At 46.0% G+C, this 18,878-nt stretch overlaps 1 protein-coding gene across 39 annotated transcripts in view; it reads right to left on the reverse strand.

Annotated features, from left to right (window-relative positions):
- Positions 1–2,444: 2,444 nt before the first annotated feature.
- Positions 2,445–18,878, reverse strand: part of SIPA1L1 (signal induced proliferation associated 1 like 1) — a 388,928-nt gene continuing 372,494 nt past the window's right edge. For 30 of the 39 annotated variants that reach the window (XM_084892089.1, XM_084892086.1, XM_084892109.1 and 27 more), the window contains 5 exons: positions 18,417–18,663; positions 9,956–10,099; positions 8,087–8,216; positions 4,899–4,983; positions 2,445–4,336 (listed from right to left, as the gene is read on the reverse strand). In XM_084892089.1, the coding sequence (XP_084748215.1) occupies positions 4,193–4,336; positions 4,899–4,983; positions 8,087–8,216; positions 9,956–10,099; positions 18,417–18,663 (750 nt within the window). In that variant the 3' untranslated portion in view covers positions 2,445–4,192. The remainder of the gene's footprint in view (positions 4,337–4,898; positions 4,984–8,086; positions 8,217–9,955; positions 10,100–18,416; positions 18,664–18,878) is intronic. The other 9 variants (XM_084892104.1, XM_084892099.1, XM_084892103.1 and 6 more) reach the window with 3 other exon arrangements.

Consider the following 18,878-nt stretch of genomic DNA (forward strand, 5'->3'; position numbering starts at 1 on the left):
ACTCAGGTAGCCAGGACCGGTTTGGCTCAGTGGATAGAGCGTCGGCTTGGGGACTGAAAGGTCCCAGGTTCGATTCCGGTCAAGGGCATGTACCTTGGTTGCGGGCATATCCCCAGTAGGGGGTGTGCAAGAGGCAGCTGATCGATGACTCTCTCTCATCGATGTTTCTGACTCTTTATCTCTCTCCCTTCCTCTCTGTACAAAATCAATAAAATATATTTTAAAAAAAAATAACACTCAGGTATCTGGACATAGTTAAGTGTCTTGTGCTATAGTATCTTTTTTTTTTTTTTTAAATTATTAATGGGTATGGCTCTCCTCCAGTTGCCCCTTTTCTCCAAAAGCCTTGCCTCTAAGCCATCACCTGGGAAATTGTAAAAACTATAAACTCTAAGCTCCCACCCTGACTTGCTAAATTACAGATGCTTGGGATGTGGCAGACCTGTGGCTCCAGGTGATTCTGATGCAAGCTCAAGTCTGAGAGTCACCGTTCCAAAATCTATAGCAAAGGGCTAAGAGCACCTGACCAATAGTTAGCAAACTGGACGAGCTCATTCTGGGTCTTCCACCCGCACTCCGCTGTTAACACATCAGGACTCTCCTCCTAAAACAACACAAAGCCTTCATGTATTGGAGGTGGAGGACAAGGGGAGACATGTTCGACTGACTTCAATTCCCAGTCACTGGCTTTACACATAAGATTCTATTTAATCTTCAAAACAGTATATATACGTATAAGGCCACTACTACTTCACCAGATGAGTAAACCAAACTAAGAAAAGATTAGATAGTGGACAGAGCATCAGTCTGCGGACCAAAGGGTCCCAGGGTCAATTCCGGTCAAGAGCATGTTGCAGGCTCCTTCCCGGCCCCGGGCCCTGGTCGGGGTGAATGCAGGAGGCAACCAATTGATGTGTTTCTCTCACATCGATGTTTCTCTCTGTCTTTCCCTCTCTCTAAAAATCAATGGAAAAATATTCTCAGGTGATGATATTCCCAGGACCTCCCCCCCCCCCAAAAAAAAAAAAAAAAAAAAAGATTAGCTTATTTACCTAAAGACACAGTGCTACATAATGGCTGGGACTTGAGTCCCAGTCTAAGTCAAATGTCTTTTTTAAATCAGAGAATGATAATTCCAAACGGACAGGCCATTAGTGGCATCATTCCAATGGGGGAAAGGTAGCCAGCATTTACTGAGGCATCATTCTTTAGAAAACCACAGTTGTGTGGAACAGTGTGCACGTTTATGTGGATGGCTAAGGTGAGCCTTCTTGCACTTGAACCTGTTTGGCTCAGGGCGGGGGAAGCAGCACCAGATTGTTGCTGGAACTCATCTGCTGTGAGACTGGACTCCATGCAGGTCACCCTTCCACTCCTAACTGAAGCTTTGCCCTCAGACAATCCCTTTTATCCCCATCGGAAGTCACTGAGTCAACCCAATGCAGCACATTGCCAGCTCCTGAATGAGGACCCTCCATCACTGCAGGCCAATGGCACCTTCTCCCAGGAACTCCCAACCGACGACCGAGGCCTTCAGAAATAAAGTAGAGCCGAAACCGGTTTGGCTCAGCGGTAGAGCGTCGGTCTGCGAACTGAAAGGTCCCAGGTTCGATTCCGGTCAAGGGCATGTACATTGGTTGCGGGCACATCCCCAGTAGGGGGTGTGCAAGAGGCAGCTGGTCGATGTTTCTCTCTCATCGACTTTTCTAGCTCTCTATCCCTCTCCCTTCCTCTCTGTAAGAAAAATCAATAAAATATATTAAAAAAGAAAGTAGAAACCCTCCACACCAGGTAAGAACCATGGTCCACACAGACTGCTTTAGCGTGTTAATCAGAGTTCATCTGGCGGCATCCAGTGTCACCCTGTGCTGTTAATTCCAGAGCCTGTAGAGTTGTTGCGCCGATTAAAAGGAAGAAACTCTGTTAGCTCTCAATTAGCGGCACCACTGGAGAGGAACAGTGACGTGGTAGATTTTGTAATGTTGTTCCCTTTGGCTTTGGAATGCACTATTTTTTTTTTTTTCCAGTAGATTAACTTTTCTAATTATATTTTTGCGCAGCCTAATACTAACTGGCATTTGCATTTCCTGAGCACACAACATCCAACACTGAGCTGGGGACACAGTAGCGGCAAGTGAAAGCTGTGCTGGTCCCGGGGAATGACATGCTGGTGCGGAAAACCCCCGCATGGATAATGAACAGAGAACTAATTATAAAGTGCTCTGCAAATATTGCATCTGAAGCAGAGATGGTGAATTAGGAATTCTCCAAGGACATGTGAACAGAATAAAAAAGCTTATTGAAATTCTAAAAGGGACAGAAGCTTCCAAGAATCGTCTTTCGCGTTAATGGAGCCAGATGGAAAGAGGAGGCTGCAGGGAAGGGCCACGGAGTGACTGGGTGGTCGTTCAAACAAGAAAACCCCAAGCAGTAATACCAACACGTTTTACAAGAGCGTTTGAAATGAATTTTATTGTTGGACTTTTACAAGTAGTCTTTAAAAGGCTTCAAACAAGAACTCTGTTGCAAAACTCTAATAAATAGCTTGCCCCAAGTCCCCAAACAAAACGTAAAACAAAGTAAAAAAACTAAACTCAGGCGGATCAGCAAGCCTTCAGAATGCTTAAATGCTAGTGACGTTTCTCATTGATAAAAGAGATATCGGGCCATGTACAATCTCCTTCACACACCTCAGAGACAGCCGGGATCTTTCACAAAGCACCCTGAAACCTTCCCATTTCCATGATAGAAATGTCACCAGGAAAAGAAAAAAGAAAAAAAACACCATGGAGAAATCACAATCATGAATGAAACTGTAGCATAAAAGTCTGGGGCTGGGGTTCGGGGAAGAGAGGAAAATCCACCCTGTTTCTCTCAGGGCCGGAGTGAGGAATGGGTTGGGGTTCCTTGGGGCAGGGAACGTCCAAGCAGATGACCCTAGGCTGCTGCACGGTCCCCCTTAAAGGACACCGGTGTCAGTTTCCCGACAATTCTGAAGGCTAGGGACAGGGCCCCCGGGGCTCGCCCCCGCGGCCGGGCCCAGGGCGTGTGCTCGGCGGGACCCGGGCCTTGGAACCAGCGCTGGGCAGCGCACACCAGGCAGGAAGAACAGCACAGGGCCCGTTTCCACAGCAGAACCCTTTGACGGCCACAAAGATGCAGGAAATGCCGTGCGTCGGGTGCACACTGGGGCATGCAGGTTTCAAAAGCCCATCCCACCGTCACAGTCATTGCTCCTAAGAAGCAAGTATTAAAATTCACAACGTAGCAGCCGCTTTTCCTACTGACAAATACTGGTGAAATCTTACTTTGGAGACAAGGGTTTATTAATTCTTTAACATAGTCAGTTGGAGTGAGCTAAAAATACAATTTGTTCATCTTTTTAAAAATCTCCAACACTAGACTGTTGGCCAAAATGCATTCAGGTACTATTTCAGGTTGAAAGAATTCTGGAATCAATCACTGTTTGGAGCCTGGAAGCTGTCGAGAGGCCGATTCCAGTTTGGTGGGATTCACTTAAGCCGAAGGAGAGGGCTCTGACTCTGAGGAGCTCACAGCACCCGGGCCATCTCCCTGGGGAGGGGGAGGGGGAATGAGGGCACAAGGCGGGACTGGAGGGCCGTGGCTGCCTCTCTGGTCCTGGGCTTTGCGGGTAGGATAAGAACCCTGTCCTGCCAGTCTCTGCAGGACAGGAGCAAACCGCAGGGGCTCCTGCACAGCCAGCAGGAGAGGCAGGCCCTGGGAATGCAGGTAAGGAAATCCCCTCCCCAAATACACAATTTAAAAATCTTTTATTTTCCTAGGAACAATGACATCCGTCAGGATAATGAGGGAAAGCTTGGGTTACCTGAAATAGTTAAGAAAGAGCCGGAGGAAATAGAGGCAGATAAGCCAGGGAACCTTGTTCCAGGCCCAGTTTCTTTTTAAATACATAACAGATAAAGATATTGTGCAAAAAAATAAAGACATTCACATTTTAGCAGTTAAACTTTATTTTACTTTTTAAAATTTTTACTTTTTGTTTTTCTTTTCTACAAAAGGCAGACAATGATTGTTGATCTGCAATTGTGTGTGTGTGTGCCCCCAAAAGAGGGCCTGGAAGAATGGAAGCTGAGCAGGAGTCTGAGCGCGCTCAGTGGCAGGCCTGAGGCCTGCACAGCCTCGGGAGGCTCCGGGCTCGGGGCCGCCTGCCCTAGCTCATGTCGATGGTGTTGAAGACCCACTCGGTGAACTTCTTCAGCTTGTCCGAGGCGTTCTGGGACTCCTCCTGCAGCCTCAGGTTGTCCTCTCGCAGGTGCTGGACTTCTGCCTGAAGGTGGGCTTTGTCTTCTTTCTCCTGAGGCAGAGAGAAAAGGACTGAGCACGGTACCCACCTCGCCAGGCCGCCGAGAAAAGTGGCTGTGGGTCTGCACGCACCCTCCGCCAGTGCCCACTCTTCCTGCCACTCAACTTCTGTCTCCAGGCCGAGGCCTACGTGTTCAGATCTGCTCCCCAGGGAGCAGGACTGCCAGAGAGTCACCACAGGTTTGTCTTGGAATGTAAACGTGTTTTAAAGTCTTTGTTAATAAGGATGGTCTTACAGTGCAGACTGCTGTTTTTGTGGTTGCTGCTTTAATATAGTCAAAGCTGTTCCAGAGACAAGACCAGGTGAAGGTCTCTGGGCACGGAGGCGCTGTCACAATGACAACATGAGGGTCTGGGCTACTGACCTGAGTACGAGGGCTGGGTAGCTCAGAGGGGGCGGCTGAGGCTCGAGGCTTCCACAAAGGGAACACGTGAAGGCCTTACTGCACTATGTGGCCAGTGGGAACCGAGCTCCCAGGAGCCCCCCAAACACCCACCCTTCCCCCACAAAGGAACATGCCTTAAAGGGGCCGGCTGCTTGAGAAGACGCCTACCTTCTTCAGGTCTTCCCGCAGCATCTTCAGCATCCCCTCCAGCTGGTCCACCTTGGAGGCCAGAGTGGGGGAGGAGTCCTTACTGCTGGAACGAGAAACAGTTCACGTTGGCGGGGCCTCCCCGGCGGGGTTTGTTTGGCATTTTTTTAAAAACGACGCAGCTGTATTTGCAACATGGTTTTCAATGTCAAATTACTCAGGATGGCAACCCAATGTGCATGTTCACTTTAAAAAAGAAAATGGTCATCTCAACAAAAGGCAGTACAAGCAGGAACTACGGCCAATCCATGGCTTCCTTTGTGTAAGAGGCCGCGTTTTTGTAACAAAAGAACCAGGACAATCAGTGAAAACGGTCTCCTTGGCAGCTCGCTTTCCGGCAGGGTCACCGGGAACAGTGCCATGACCCGCCTGCAGTGGCTTTCAGAAGAGGGGCTGACGTAAGTGCCACCTCGGGGCAACAAGGAGGGCAGGTCTCAGGTCCCCAGAAAATAGTCTGTGGCCACTATCCAGCTGTAAGCTATTGTGCACACATCTTAAAAACGAGTCTAAATGTCTTTACTTTTAAAATAAGACTACATGTTTCAAAAGCTTGTCAGTCTACCCTGAATGTCTTTATATTCTTTGCTATTATGACCAGCAAGTTAGATACCCAAATTTTAAAAATATATTTTTATTATTTCAGAGAGGGAGAGGGAGAGATAGAAATATCAATGATGAGAGAGAATCATTGATCAGCTGCTTCCTGCATGCCCCTCACTGGGGACTGAGCCCGCAACCCAGACATGTGCCCTGACTGGAATTGAACCCTGGTCCCTTCAGTTGGCCAGCAACGCTCTATCCACTGAGCCAAACCAGCGAGGGCGACACACAATTTTCCTATTCTCTATCTGTCCCATGGCTGACCAGAGATGCTATAATATACAGTAAGTCCGCACTTAACACCACACATAGGATCTGCAACTTTAAGTGAAACGACAATAAACAACCAATTTTACCACAGGCTCATTGACATAACCAAGAGTTAAGTTGCTTCAGCATCTCATCAACATTACAATGAGACGATGTTTCCAAGGACCACTGGTACAACAATGTCACATGTACATCGATCCCCGCCACCTGGAACAGAGGGGAGAGTGCCTGCCTCTGCACGTTACACAGACGTCAAGTCCATGTTCTCAGCTCACAAGAAAGCCTCTGGGTCTCAGTTATTGCTTATCCATTTTACACACACTCCCCTCAGTTATTGCTTATCCATTTTACACACACTCCCCTCAGTTATTGCTTACCCATTTTACACACACTCCTCAGTTATTGCTTATCCATTGTACACACACTCCTCAGTTATTGCTTACCCATTTTACACACACTCCTCAGTTATTGCTTACCCATTTTACACACACTCCTCAGTTATTGCTTACCCATTTTACACACACTCCTCAGTTATTGCTTATCCATTTTACACACACTCCTCAGTTATTGCTTATCCATTTTACACACACTCCTCAGTTATTGCTTATCCATTTTACACACACTCCTCAGTTATTGCTTATCCATTTTACACACACTCCTCAGTTATTGCTTATTCATTTTACACACACTCCTCAGTTATTGCTTATTCATTTTATACACACTCCTCAGTTATTGCTTATTCATTTTACACACACTCCAGTTATTGCTTATTCATTTTACACACACTCCTCTCAGTTATTGCTTATCCATTTTACACACACTCCTCTCAGTTATTGCTTATTCATTTTACACACACTCCTCTCAGTTGCTTATCCATTTTACACACACTCCTCAGTTATTGCTTATTCATTTTACACACACTCCTCAGTTATTGCTTATCCATTGTACACACACTCCTCAGTTATTGCTTATCCATTTTACACACACTCCTCAGTTATTGCTTATCCATTTTACACACACTCCTCAGTTATTGCTTATTCATTTTACACACACTCCTCAGTTATTGCTTATCCATTGTACACACACTCCTCAGTTATTGCTTATCCATTTTACACACACTCCTCAGTTATTGCTTATTCATTTTACACACACTCCTCAGTTATTGCTTATTCATTTTACACACACTCCTCTCAGTTATTGCTTATTCATTTTACACACACTCCTCAGTTATTGCTTATCCATTTTACACACACTCCTCAGTTATTGCTTATTCATTTTACACACACTCCTGTTATTGCTTATTCATTTTACACACACTCCTCTCAGTTATTGCTTATCCATTTTACACACACTCCTCAGTGATTGCTTATTCATTTTACACACACTCCTCTCAGTTATTGCTTATCCATTTTACACACACTCCTCAGTGATTGCTTATTCATGTTACACACACTCCTCAGTTATTACTTATTCATTTTACACATACTCCTCAGTTATTGCTTATTCATTTTACACACACTCCTCAGTGATTGCTTATTCATTTTACACACACTCCTCAGTTATTGCTTATCCATTTTACACACACTCCTCAGTTATTGCTTATTCATTTTACACACACTCCTGTTATTGCTTATTCATTTTACACACACTCCTCTCAGTTATTGCTTATCCATTTTACACACACTCCTCAGTGATTGCTTATTCATTTTACACACACTCCTCTCAGTTATTGCTTATCCATTTTACACACACTCCTCAGTGATTGCTTATTCATTTTACACACACTCATCAGTTATTGCTTATTCATTTTACACACACTCCTCAGTTATTGCTTATCCATTTTACACACACTCCTCAGTGATTGCTTATTCATTTTACACACACTCCTAGGTTCCCCGTGGCCCAGACCTAGTGCAGAGCTGGAGCTGCCAGGTCGCAGGCACATTCATAAGCATGACCGACAGGGGAGACTCGAGGGCTAACCACACAGGAATCTGGGATATTTTAGCACAAATGACTCTTCTAACCTTGCTTCCTAACGCCAAGGGTACAAGTGTATAATCTCATTAAATAAAGAACATTCAAAATTCCCACTCTAAGTTACCAAGGATGGTTTAACCATGTTTACAGTATTCAATTACAAAGTGTTCTAACTGAAACAGGAAGTGCTGGCACTGCAGTGAGACCCCCCCTTTCACCTCCCCCAGCTCGCCCAGGGGCCTCCGTCTCCTCCCACGGCTGCTGATGGAGGTGCTGTGTGTGCAGGGGGGTGGCCTCACCTCCGGCTGACCCACCTGCTGTAGGACTTCATCTGGACCAGGGCCTGGTCCTCAAGCTGGTCGCTGTTGGATGCAGCACTCAGGGGGCGGTGGTTTTCATCACTAGCAGCAAAGTAGGAGGCTCTCTGGACTGCAAAGGAGGCAAAACGCTCAGCAGCTGGGAGACACCCTGGGCTCCGAGTCAACATGTGGCCCACACTGACCCCCCAACCTCACAGGAAAAAACAGCTGTTTTAAGCTCAACGGGATTGTAGCCTTGCGACTGTCCTTAAAAAATGGCTGTTGTGCATCAATTTTAGTCCCCTTTTCTCTTATCAAATTCTCACTCTGTTCAGCGTTTCCCTGGAAACAGGCCTTGTGCCAAGTTCCCAGCCCAGGCTCCCACTCAGCGGTGACGTCATGTGCATCAGGTGCTGGGACTGGGCTTCCTGAGCCTCCCGTGGCCACCTGCTGGGCTGGACCGCGTCCACACTGTGTGCTTCCAAGGGTCCCAACTTAACCCTCGAGCCAAGAAAACAGAATCAATTTTAAAAACTCCTAGTAGAGACAGAAAACATCTACCATTCTGTACGTCTAGTCAAGGCAGGAGTGACGCTCAGACAGGCCCAGGCCTCCCTGAGCCCCCACTGCCCTGGTTCCAGCCTCACAGCCAAGAATTGTGGTGACCCCAATGCCACAGAATGGGGGCAGGAGACTGGGAAAACCTGGCCTGCACCCACTCGAACTCTGCAGGGCACAGGGCAGGTGACGGACGCACAAGTACATACAGTGTCTACATAAATGAGAGGGACCAACAGACTGCAATTCAAAGCCACGTTAGACCCGGGACTGCTGTCAGCTACGTGGGGATTCCTTGCTGACTGCGTCATGGTGGTCTGACTTCCAAGGCCTAACCAGTTTCTCCTGAAAACTGGAGCTTGTCTGAAGAGCTACTTTCAAGTCTTCAAAGAAGAGCAATAACAACAACCCCTCCCCCCAAGAAGTCATCTGCTCTCATCCTCTTTTTGTTGTTAATCCTTAGCTGAGGATATTTTCCCCCTGAGTTTCAGAGAGAGCGGGAGGGGGAAAGACAGAGAGAGAAACATCGCTGTGAGAGATACACTTCGATTGGTTGCCTTCCGCCCATTGCCACTCCATTCCCCCCCGCTCAAACCTGCAATGGAGGTACGTGCCCTTGACTGGGATCAAACTTGCAACCCTTCGAGTCCTCGGGCCAGCACTCTAGCTGCTGAGCCAAGCTGGCCAGGGCCTGTCATCCTCATTTTATGAAGAACGACTTAACAGCAAAAGTTTGGAATGATGATCTAAGAATGAAGTCAGTCTATTCCAAAAAAGGAACCTGACAACCTATGTCAGCACACAAGGCAGCTCTGTGGTTTTACATATGTCAGTGCCGTCGAAGGACCATGGGCCTAGAGCAAACCTGAGCAGGGGGGCTGGCACGGGAACAACGCAGACAGAACCTGTGCCACCCCCCTCGGGAGCGATGAATGTGGGAAAGGGAGCACCCTGCCCCTGCCAGGATGGGGCGGGCCCAGCACCCTAATGGAGCCCCTGTGTGTTTAGCAATGATGTCCTTATGATGTGATGAAGGACCACATTCTTCTCCTCAAGTGACAGTTGGGACCCCCTGTCCTTCCCGCTCAGGGAGGAAGGACCCATGCTATGAATTCCTCCGTAGGGAACACATCAGGCTCCACCTGACGGAATCAGAGGATGTGAGTCCCTGCTGAGCACTCAGTAACAGCCCGGCTGGTCCCGGCTGTGCCGGTGACGGAGGACACAGGGTGACGGAGACTGGCCAGCACTCACACGGTGGCATGGCCCTGGTAGGTCCCAGCCCAACTGCTCGGTCCCCAGGGAACTCACCCTCATAGGCCTTGGCGGCATCCACCAAGTTGGACCAATCCAAATCTGCAGCAGCGTCGGGCAGGGGCATGAGGCCGGGGTCGGGCATGGGCCTGCGGGCCTCCTGGACGTCGGTGAGGGAGCTGTCTGAGGCGGAGAACTCTCCTGCGGGAAGAGATGAGGGATCAGATGCTCCTCGGGCCACAGACCACTCGGGAGCTTACCATCTCCTGCTACCACGGCTGGTCTGGAAGCCGGTACCGAGAATCAGCTTCTAGTTGAAGTCTTAGTGGCCTTTTCAAAGCCGAGTTCAACTACAAATTGGCTTCCTCCAGTCTTAAATCATTTAAAAAAAAAATAACTTCCTACTCTCTCATTTCCAGTGGTGTGACTGGGGGAAAAGGCAGTTTTCCACTGCGGCAACACATCTGTTCGGCGGGAGCTGCTTGTCTGCCTTGGGGTCCAGGACGGCCCCGTGTCTCACTTTTCCTTATGGTCCAGGGATTCGGGCTGGAGGAAGAGGCATCCTCTCCTTCCCAAGGATAAGCACCGCTGGGGCCACAGCAGTCCAACAGCGGAGCCTCTTCTAAGGTGACAGTGTTTAAGATATAAATATTGGGCCACTGTAAACAGCCGACCTTCGCTTGGCCTGTGCAGGCAGGAACAGGCGAGGGGGCCGCACCACGCCCTGTGAGGGCGCTGCTCCTGCTCCAGCTCGTGCTGTGGAGCACACAGAGGGGTCGGGGCTCGATAAAGGCACATGCGGTCAATGGCCAGGAGGAGGGTGGGAAGAGGGCAGGGTGTGCAGTTTCGTGAGAAAGGCCGCGCAGAATAGGACGTGACACTAGCCCTCATCAGAATGGATGGAGCTCCCAACTGAGATGTGCAAGCAACTCCAGAAATGCCTGTTTACAAGGGGTTAAAAAGTTTCATCCATTATGAGAAGCTGGTAAACCAGGGTATATTTAGTGCTTGTTTTCCCTCCCGAATTACACGAAGAGCGGCTCTGACGTGCAGCTGCTAGTTATTAACGTGCTTAAAATTAGCTCGATTATGCGTTAATGGAAATAACAAATACTGCCAGAAATTAAATGCTCAGTTCTACCAAAACTCGCTCCCACCAAGGGTACCTAGGTGGGACAGACACTTTTGTGGGTCACTCATAATCCTCTGCCCTTTTCATTTCTGGGGCTCAGATATCATACGGGGGGGGGGGGGGGGGGAGAAACCACCCCTCCCCATGGCCCACACTCATTTCCGTGGTATTCCCATGCCACGAGGCTGGGCCCAGGGACCAGCCAACAAGGACTGCTCAGCTCAGGACACGGATCCAACTCCCGTGAGAGCAGGAGGAGATGATGGGCAGGTTTGGCAATAATGGTCCAGACTTTCCCATCCTCAGGGCTGGGCCTGTACCCCGCTCCATTGGCTAGATGACGACTGGGTTTTCTGGGCTGCCCACAGGACAGAAGCCTCTAGAAGACAGGGCTGTACTGACAGACATGTGCAGAGAGGCATCACAAGGCTAAAGGAGTGCAGGGGCGGTAGAGGCACCCAGGGCAAGAAAGTTTTAGAAGCAATGGATTCAGGGGGTGTGGCCCCAATGTGGGGACAGAAAGGGAGAAAGGTTTCTGGCACATTGGGTCACAACCAGAAGGCTTTTTCTAGAGTCTGGACGGTAAAAAGTGCAGCTGGATCGGGGGAGCTGGCACAATCCCCAAGTGGTGCCTGCAGGTTGAGTGGGGGAGGGGGACGGGGGATGGAATGGGAACAGGGAGCAGAACAGAGACAATGGAGGGACATTCATGAGTGGGCGGAGTGCTCACAAAACATGCGGGGAGAAAGCACACCAGGCGAGCAGCAGTTTAAGAAAATACTGCTCCTAGAAGCAGCAGAGGAAGGAATGTGGGTTTGAATGGACAGAGAATTCCCAGAGGGGAATGAAAAGGGTAGGAGGGAGGAGTATGCATAATAAACAGGGAGGAACACAGGTTCCACAGGGGTATCTGCTGTGCTGGGTCCTAGTGGGGAGAGGAAGTACAGAACTCTGGAGTGGAGCTGGACAGAGGGAGGAGAAAGAAAACAGTAAGGAGGTTCCTCAAAATACAACTACCATATGATCTAGCACTGCTATTTCTGAGTATTTACCCGAGGAAAATGAAAACACTAACTTGAAGAGACAAAAGCACCCCTATGTTCATTGCAGCAATATTTGCAATATCCAAGATGTGGAAATAATCTAAGTGTCTATTGATGGATGAGTAGATAAAGAAGATATGACATCTATGCCATGGTATATAGTTAACAGCTATAAAAAGAAAGTTTTCTATTAGCAACAACATGCTGGACCTTGAGGGCATTGTGCTAATTGAAAAAAATCTGACACAAAAAGGTAATTCATGAGGATACAGAGCAAGGTGACTATAGTTAATTGTACAGGGTGGGGCACAAGTAGGTTTACAGGTGTGAGTATGTATTACCCTGTTTCCCCGAAAATAAGACAGTGTCTTATATTAATTTTTGCTCCCAAAGTTGCGCTAGATCTTATTTTCCGGGGATGCCTTATTTTTCCATGAAGAAGAATACGGTACACATTTATTGTTAAATGAAAATAAAGGAAATTTATTACCTGTATACGGTACGGTAGTACGGTAGTTGTCAACACAAACCAGACAAACTGTGAATCCTACAGTATCAAGAATTTACTCATTTATTCAATGACAATCATGTCATCATCTTCTGGAATATCATCATAACAATCCAATTCCTGAATTTCCTGGTGAATTTCTTGTGACTCCATTTCTTTCAGAATCAGTGGACCAAATCTCTCATGTTTAGCAATAGCACTGTCTTTAAATGAGTACTTCTTGTCAAGGTAGACTGCTCGCATGAATTTTTCTCCCATAAATTCTTCACCCAAGTCACAACTTCTTGCAGTTTAGGTTTCACAAAGTTTCCACGCTCATTTCTCTCCATTCTATTTTCAATGTAGTCATTAATTTACATGCCCAAATTGTCTTTGAATGGCTTGTTTATTGCAATATCAAGAGTCTGGAGATAGGCCGTCATTCCTGCGGGAATCATTATCTATTTTTCTTTTGTGAAGAAATGTTTTCATGTCTTTAGCGCGGTGAGTGCTGGCTGCATCCCAGACTAGCAGACCTCTTTGGCTCCCTCGCATAATAAGCAGCAGCATTAAATCGACCCACTTATAAATGCTTGTGTGGCCCAGGCTTTTTTAATTTCAAGAATAAAACGCCCAAAACACGTTCAATCTTTTCCTTCTTGCCCTTAGAAATGATTAAAGGTGGGATTTTAGTGCCATCCAGACGAATTGCCAAAATATAGGAAATACCTGCACTTTCGTAAGCAGTGGAGGGAATGTACACTAAGGAGGCACCCCGCTGTTCAATTGTTGTTTGAGATGATTGGCCCATAAACACTGCAGTTTCATCCATAGCAATCATGTTGGAAAGATTGTATTTAGAGAAGTCAGCATCATCAATAAAGGACTTGAATGCAAGTGCTCGCTTAATAACTTTTGTATCTTCCAACCTAAACAATGTTGTAGATCTTCTTAAAGACAGTTCACTTCGCTGAAGGAAATTATCCAGCCAGTGTTGTGATGCTTTGAAGCCTTCGGAGGCTATGTCAAACTGTGGTGCCATTGCAAGGGCAAATTCTTGAATCTGAGCCCTATTCACAACCAAAGCCTCTGCTCTCCTGCCAACAACCCATTCACAGATCAGGTCTTCCAGCTTGGAAAATAATGGTTGCCGACCTGATCCACACTTGTGCTTTTTAGCATTTCCCTTGTACACTTGTTCAATGAGGTTACCATACTCTGCTCGCCATTTTCGGACCAATTGGATACTCAACATCATCTCTTTGCAGAAAGCAGTAAGATTTTGGCCCCAAGAGTCTTCCACAATTCCTTTCTTGTACTCCATGGAGTAGCTTTTTCTTTTTGTGCTCATTTCTAGGGGTAAAAAAAAGGAATTGGGGTATCAAGGTGGGGGGAGGGGGATCACTTAAAATGACACAGGGGGATTAGAGGGGGGAATCAAAATGGCACAGGAGAATCAGAGGGGGGATTACCATTTTAGTAACCCCCTTTGATCCTCCTGTGTCATTTTGATTGCCCCCTCTGATCCTCCTGTGTCATTTTAAGTGATCCCCCTCCCCCCACCCCTGTGCCACTGAACACCTTCACCAGACATTCCCCCCACCCCTTTATCAGACATTTACCCCCTGGGGCCTGCCTGGGGACTGTCACTGGGCTTGCTGGGGCCTGGATCTGGGCTGGAGCAGGGTCTGCCTCTGACTGAGAACCTTCAGTCATCATGAGGGTGGTTGCGAGCATCAGGTAGTGTCACCAGAGACAGGCCAGCACTCACCACCTTTGCCGCGTCCTGTCCGCTCTAATCCTCCTGTTCTTCTACACGCATCTGCAAAAGTCTCCTTCTCTCTCCTGCCCCCCCGCTCACTCTGACCTCCGCTCCGCCTCCACACAGCAGTGACGTCAGGACTCCACGTAACGTCACTGGTTGCTAGACACCAGTCGGGGCGGCCCTAGCGACCAGTTTTTATGGTAAATTAATTTTTATTCTGAGACAGAGCCTGGGGGGGGGGGCTTATTTTCGGGGGGATGCCTTATATAATATTTCACTCAGAAGGAAACGTATAAGTAGGTCTTATTTTCGGAGGATGTTTTATTTTCGGGGAAACATGGTACTATTTATTAAGTACTAGAGGCCCGACGCATGAAATTCATGCAAGAGTAGGCCTTCCTTCCCCCCGCTGCCAGCACTGGCTTCCCTCTGGCACCCAGGACCCGGGCTTCCCTCCCTGCAGCAACCGACAGGCACCCGGAACCTGGGCTTCCCTCACCACCACAGAAGAATGTCCGGTCCAATTAGCATATTACACTTTTATTATTATAGACCAGTGGCCTGGTGCACGAAATTTGTGCACATCAAAAGGGAATTAATTAGAGGAAATATTTTAATATTGCTACGTGCCCTTTCTCTATAATCGAAGTGTCAGAGATGAAAGAAAATTAGTGAAATGAATATGAAAGTAATACATAAATTTATTAGTAAATAATCACAATATGCTATAACAACAAAGACATGATCTAAAAACAACACTGATACAATGACTGATAAATTGATTAAACTTATTCTAATATATCTCTGTATACCACATTGAGAGTGAAAACGCTTTCAGAGTGCTTGACTAATTTCCCTGTGATGAAGTATTTATAACTTTAACATCACATGCTCTTCGAACTCAAGAAAAAGCAACATATAACTGACCATGTCTGAAAACCGGTTCAGGTAGGAATATTCCCACTCTGTCTAGAGTTTGTCTTTGTGATTTATTAATTGTCATTGCAAATGCTGGCATCACAGAAAACTGTCTTCGAATTAATTTAAATGGGAGGCCAATGTCAGACAGGGACAAATCAATTCTTGGAATCAGAACAGCTTAATATTAAAAACTCTGGTTAATAAGTCAGGTCTATTTTCGACTTTTTGCCAGTGTTGTAAATTGTTTGTAATATGTGCCCATTTTGGGGTTGCATATCATGGTTATGAATAAATCAGTTTTGCCAAACTTCCTTACAATTGCCATAGCATTCTGATATCGCTGCTGCATGTTTCTGGGACTATCCTCCAAAGATGATGAAAGTATTATCATTTTACCAATCGTCACATTGTCATTTTCAGATCTAGATGTGAGATAATCCATTAAACCACTATATTTTTCAACTCTCAACTTAAATTGGTTTGCTTTAATGAAATTTATTCAATTGGCTTCCATTTTTTAATATGAATTGACAATAAACTGTTGAGTTAATTTTCCTGCATTTAAAATAGGACCGAACATGTCCCGCACAGAGAGATGAAATCCATAAAACTGCATTTATGTGACTTGTGTCCTTACATTTTGTCTAGTATTATTGTCAGTTACACTGTTGTCTCTGAGTCTTAATGCAATATCCATTCCCTAGCCTTTTTCACCATGAGGAAAAAGAATAGGATAAGTCATTGCATCTAATGTAGGAAACAGAATACTGATTTCATTTTAGTAGCATTCATATTTTTTTGATTCTGGCTTATAATGAATGAGCAAGTCCCTTTCAAAAGGAGGTTCTCCATCTTCGTTTCTGAATATGACAGTAATCTTGGTTAAAGAGAATTGTATCTACCGGGATCACGATTACAGTCTATTTAACCTGTTAACTGGGGAATTCCCTTTTTTATTACGCAACGTATAACGGGCGCATACTCTTTCACTAGGACGTGTCAGTACGTCACACCCGGTGGACGTAATTTCATATTATTATTATTTTTATTTATACTTAATTAAAATAAATGAAATATATATTTTTTTCGTTTATTTATATATAAAGCACAAAGGAAAATACAAAATTACAAACAAATAGAATACCAACAAAAAAATGGAAACATCAAATTAAAAATTATAAATTTTACAAACAATTATAAAGATTACAAAAAATATATATTGTCCGTTTCAGGGCGCAACATATATTTCAAGATCATATCTTTATGTACTCCTTGTTCCAGATATTGTTTACATTTGACGTATTTATAAGTCCCGCTTGGTTAACAGGTTAATAGCCAGTTACTTCTGTGGGAGCAATACCTTTTGCTGTTGCTTCAGATTGGGCTTCCTTTTCTAGTTCATGTAGCACCTTGTATGATTTTGTTAATTCATTTATTTCATGCATGAGGTTGTGGATGTTGATCAGGATTCTTTCTGGCATCGCTAATCTTTTACTCATCGCTTTGGCTGTATCTAAAATATAGAGCTGAGCAAACTTCCAAGAAACACCATCCAAAGGATGTAAATTTCCAGTATGGTGATAAACTTGTCCATGTATTCTAAAACAGTATATCCTGATAGCAATGCAATATTTGCACCCACTGAAGCAAAAGCGAAAGAACTATTTACTGAATGAATTATTTTCCAGGAAATTTTTACTGTCAGAATCCTTGATTATTATTTAATTTTTAAAATATGCTAGGTGTTCTGGAAAATGTATATTGTTTGGACAAACTTTACCTTTGCTACAACACTGCGTAAATTTTCTATCAGATGGTTTTTCATTAGAGAAATTCAGGACAGGCAAAATTGACATCTAACAGCTATTCCACCACAACTATGTTGATAACTGCATCCTCATTTACTCCATTTTCACTGTGAAGCAGTTTCTACCTATATTGGTAGTACTTGTTGATGACTGTTCTTTAGACATATTCTGTTGCCGCTGCCACTGCTATTGCCACGGCCTTTCAACTTCAGAGGCATGTTGGTCTTCAGACATTTTCTGTTGATGACACTGGCTTCTTTCAGCTGTAGAGCTACGTTATGCCAGTAGTTGGTCTTCAGATACATTCTGTCGCTGACGCCGCTTCTTTTGGCTTCAGAGGTATGTTGTGCCAATGGTTGGTCTTCAGATATTTTCTGTCGATAACACTGGCTTCTTTTGGCTGCTGAAGTATGTTCTGCCAATCGTTGGTATTCAGGTACATTCTGTCGCCAATGCCAGCTTCTTTCAGCTTCAGAGGAATGTTGTGCTAATAGTTGATTCTCAGACATATTCTGTTGATGCCGTCACTTACTTTCAGCTGCAGAGGTACGTTGTGCCAATCATTGTTCTTCAGAGATATTCTGTCACCGATGTCAACTTCTTTCAGCTTCAGAGGTACACTGTGTCAATAGTTAGTATTTAGACATATTCCCTCCTCCCTGCTGTCTGGGTCTGGGGTGCAGAGAAATGGGATTCCTGGTTGGCAGGCTGCTGACAGGAAGCTTACCAATGGCCTATTCTGCAAGGAATGGGGCTCCCTCTTTCCTACTGTCAGGGTCCGATTTGAAGGCCGATCGTGCGAGACCCAGAGTTCTGCCACGCCCCGGCCAGGGCCAGGAGGGAGCTCCCTCCCATCGGCGGCCCGCTATTTGGTTGTTCATCCAGTCATTTAGGTTGTGACGACCCCTGGCATTTTATATATTAGGATTGCATTATTTCCCATAGGAACAATTGTAAACCTACTTTTGTTCACCATATACTGTACTGCATACCTGAATGTTGCTAGGAGAGTAAATATTCAAAGTTCCCATCACCTTTTTCCAATGTAAAAAAATATCAAATCATTATGTTGCACACCTGAATTATAATGTTATATGCCCATTATACCTTAAATAAAAACACACACACACAAGCATGCATCCCAGGTGACTCTTATGGTCTAGTGAGGTTGAACATCTGTACCCTGTAGTCTGAGATTACTGGTGAGAGGCTAAATGAAGGAGGTATCGGTGAACCAAGATAACCTGAGCACGCGAGCAGAACTTCCTCCAGCTGTCATTCTCGGAGAAACTGAATGGCAGCCACCTCTGACACTGGCCACCATCAGCAGGGCTATTCAGCTGCTGCTGAACACAGACTCACCGTGCAGCGACTTCATTCCCAAGGTGTAGGAAGGCCTCCGCAGTGGAAGAGACTTGGGGAGAGAAGGGTACGTGCTACTGAAGAGGACGTCGTTGGGCAGGGCTTGGTCCAGCAGTGAGGCCCTCGAGGTGAAGAAGTGCTCCCTCTGGCCGCTGTAAATGCTCTCATCCGACAGCGTCCTGTGCAAGGCCCGCCTTGAGGTGGGGGTGTGGGGGAAAGGAGACTGAGGCGAGGAGAGCGCATGGAACTGAAAAACAGGGCCAAGACAACAGGAGGTCAATTTTCCGGGTCACACACCCAGGGCCCAGGCTGGGGGGAATGAGTGGGTTAACAAGTTCACTGCTCTCAGGCACATGCTGTCCAACCCCAGAGCCTAACCAGGGAGCCTCAAGGTCTACCACCTCTGTCTACATCCTTAGGGCCAACATGAGATTCCCAGAGCCCACCACGCTGCCTATCAGT

This window comes from Pipistrellus hanaki (assembly GCF_964339955.1).
Source record: "Pipistrellus hanaki genome assembly, chromosome: 1".
NCBI classification, from domain to species: domain Eukaryota; kingdom Metazoa; phylum Chordata; class Mammalia; order Chiroptera; family Vespertilionidae; genus Pipistrellus; species Pipistrellus hanaki.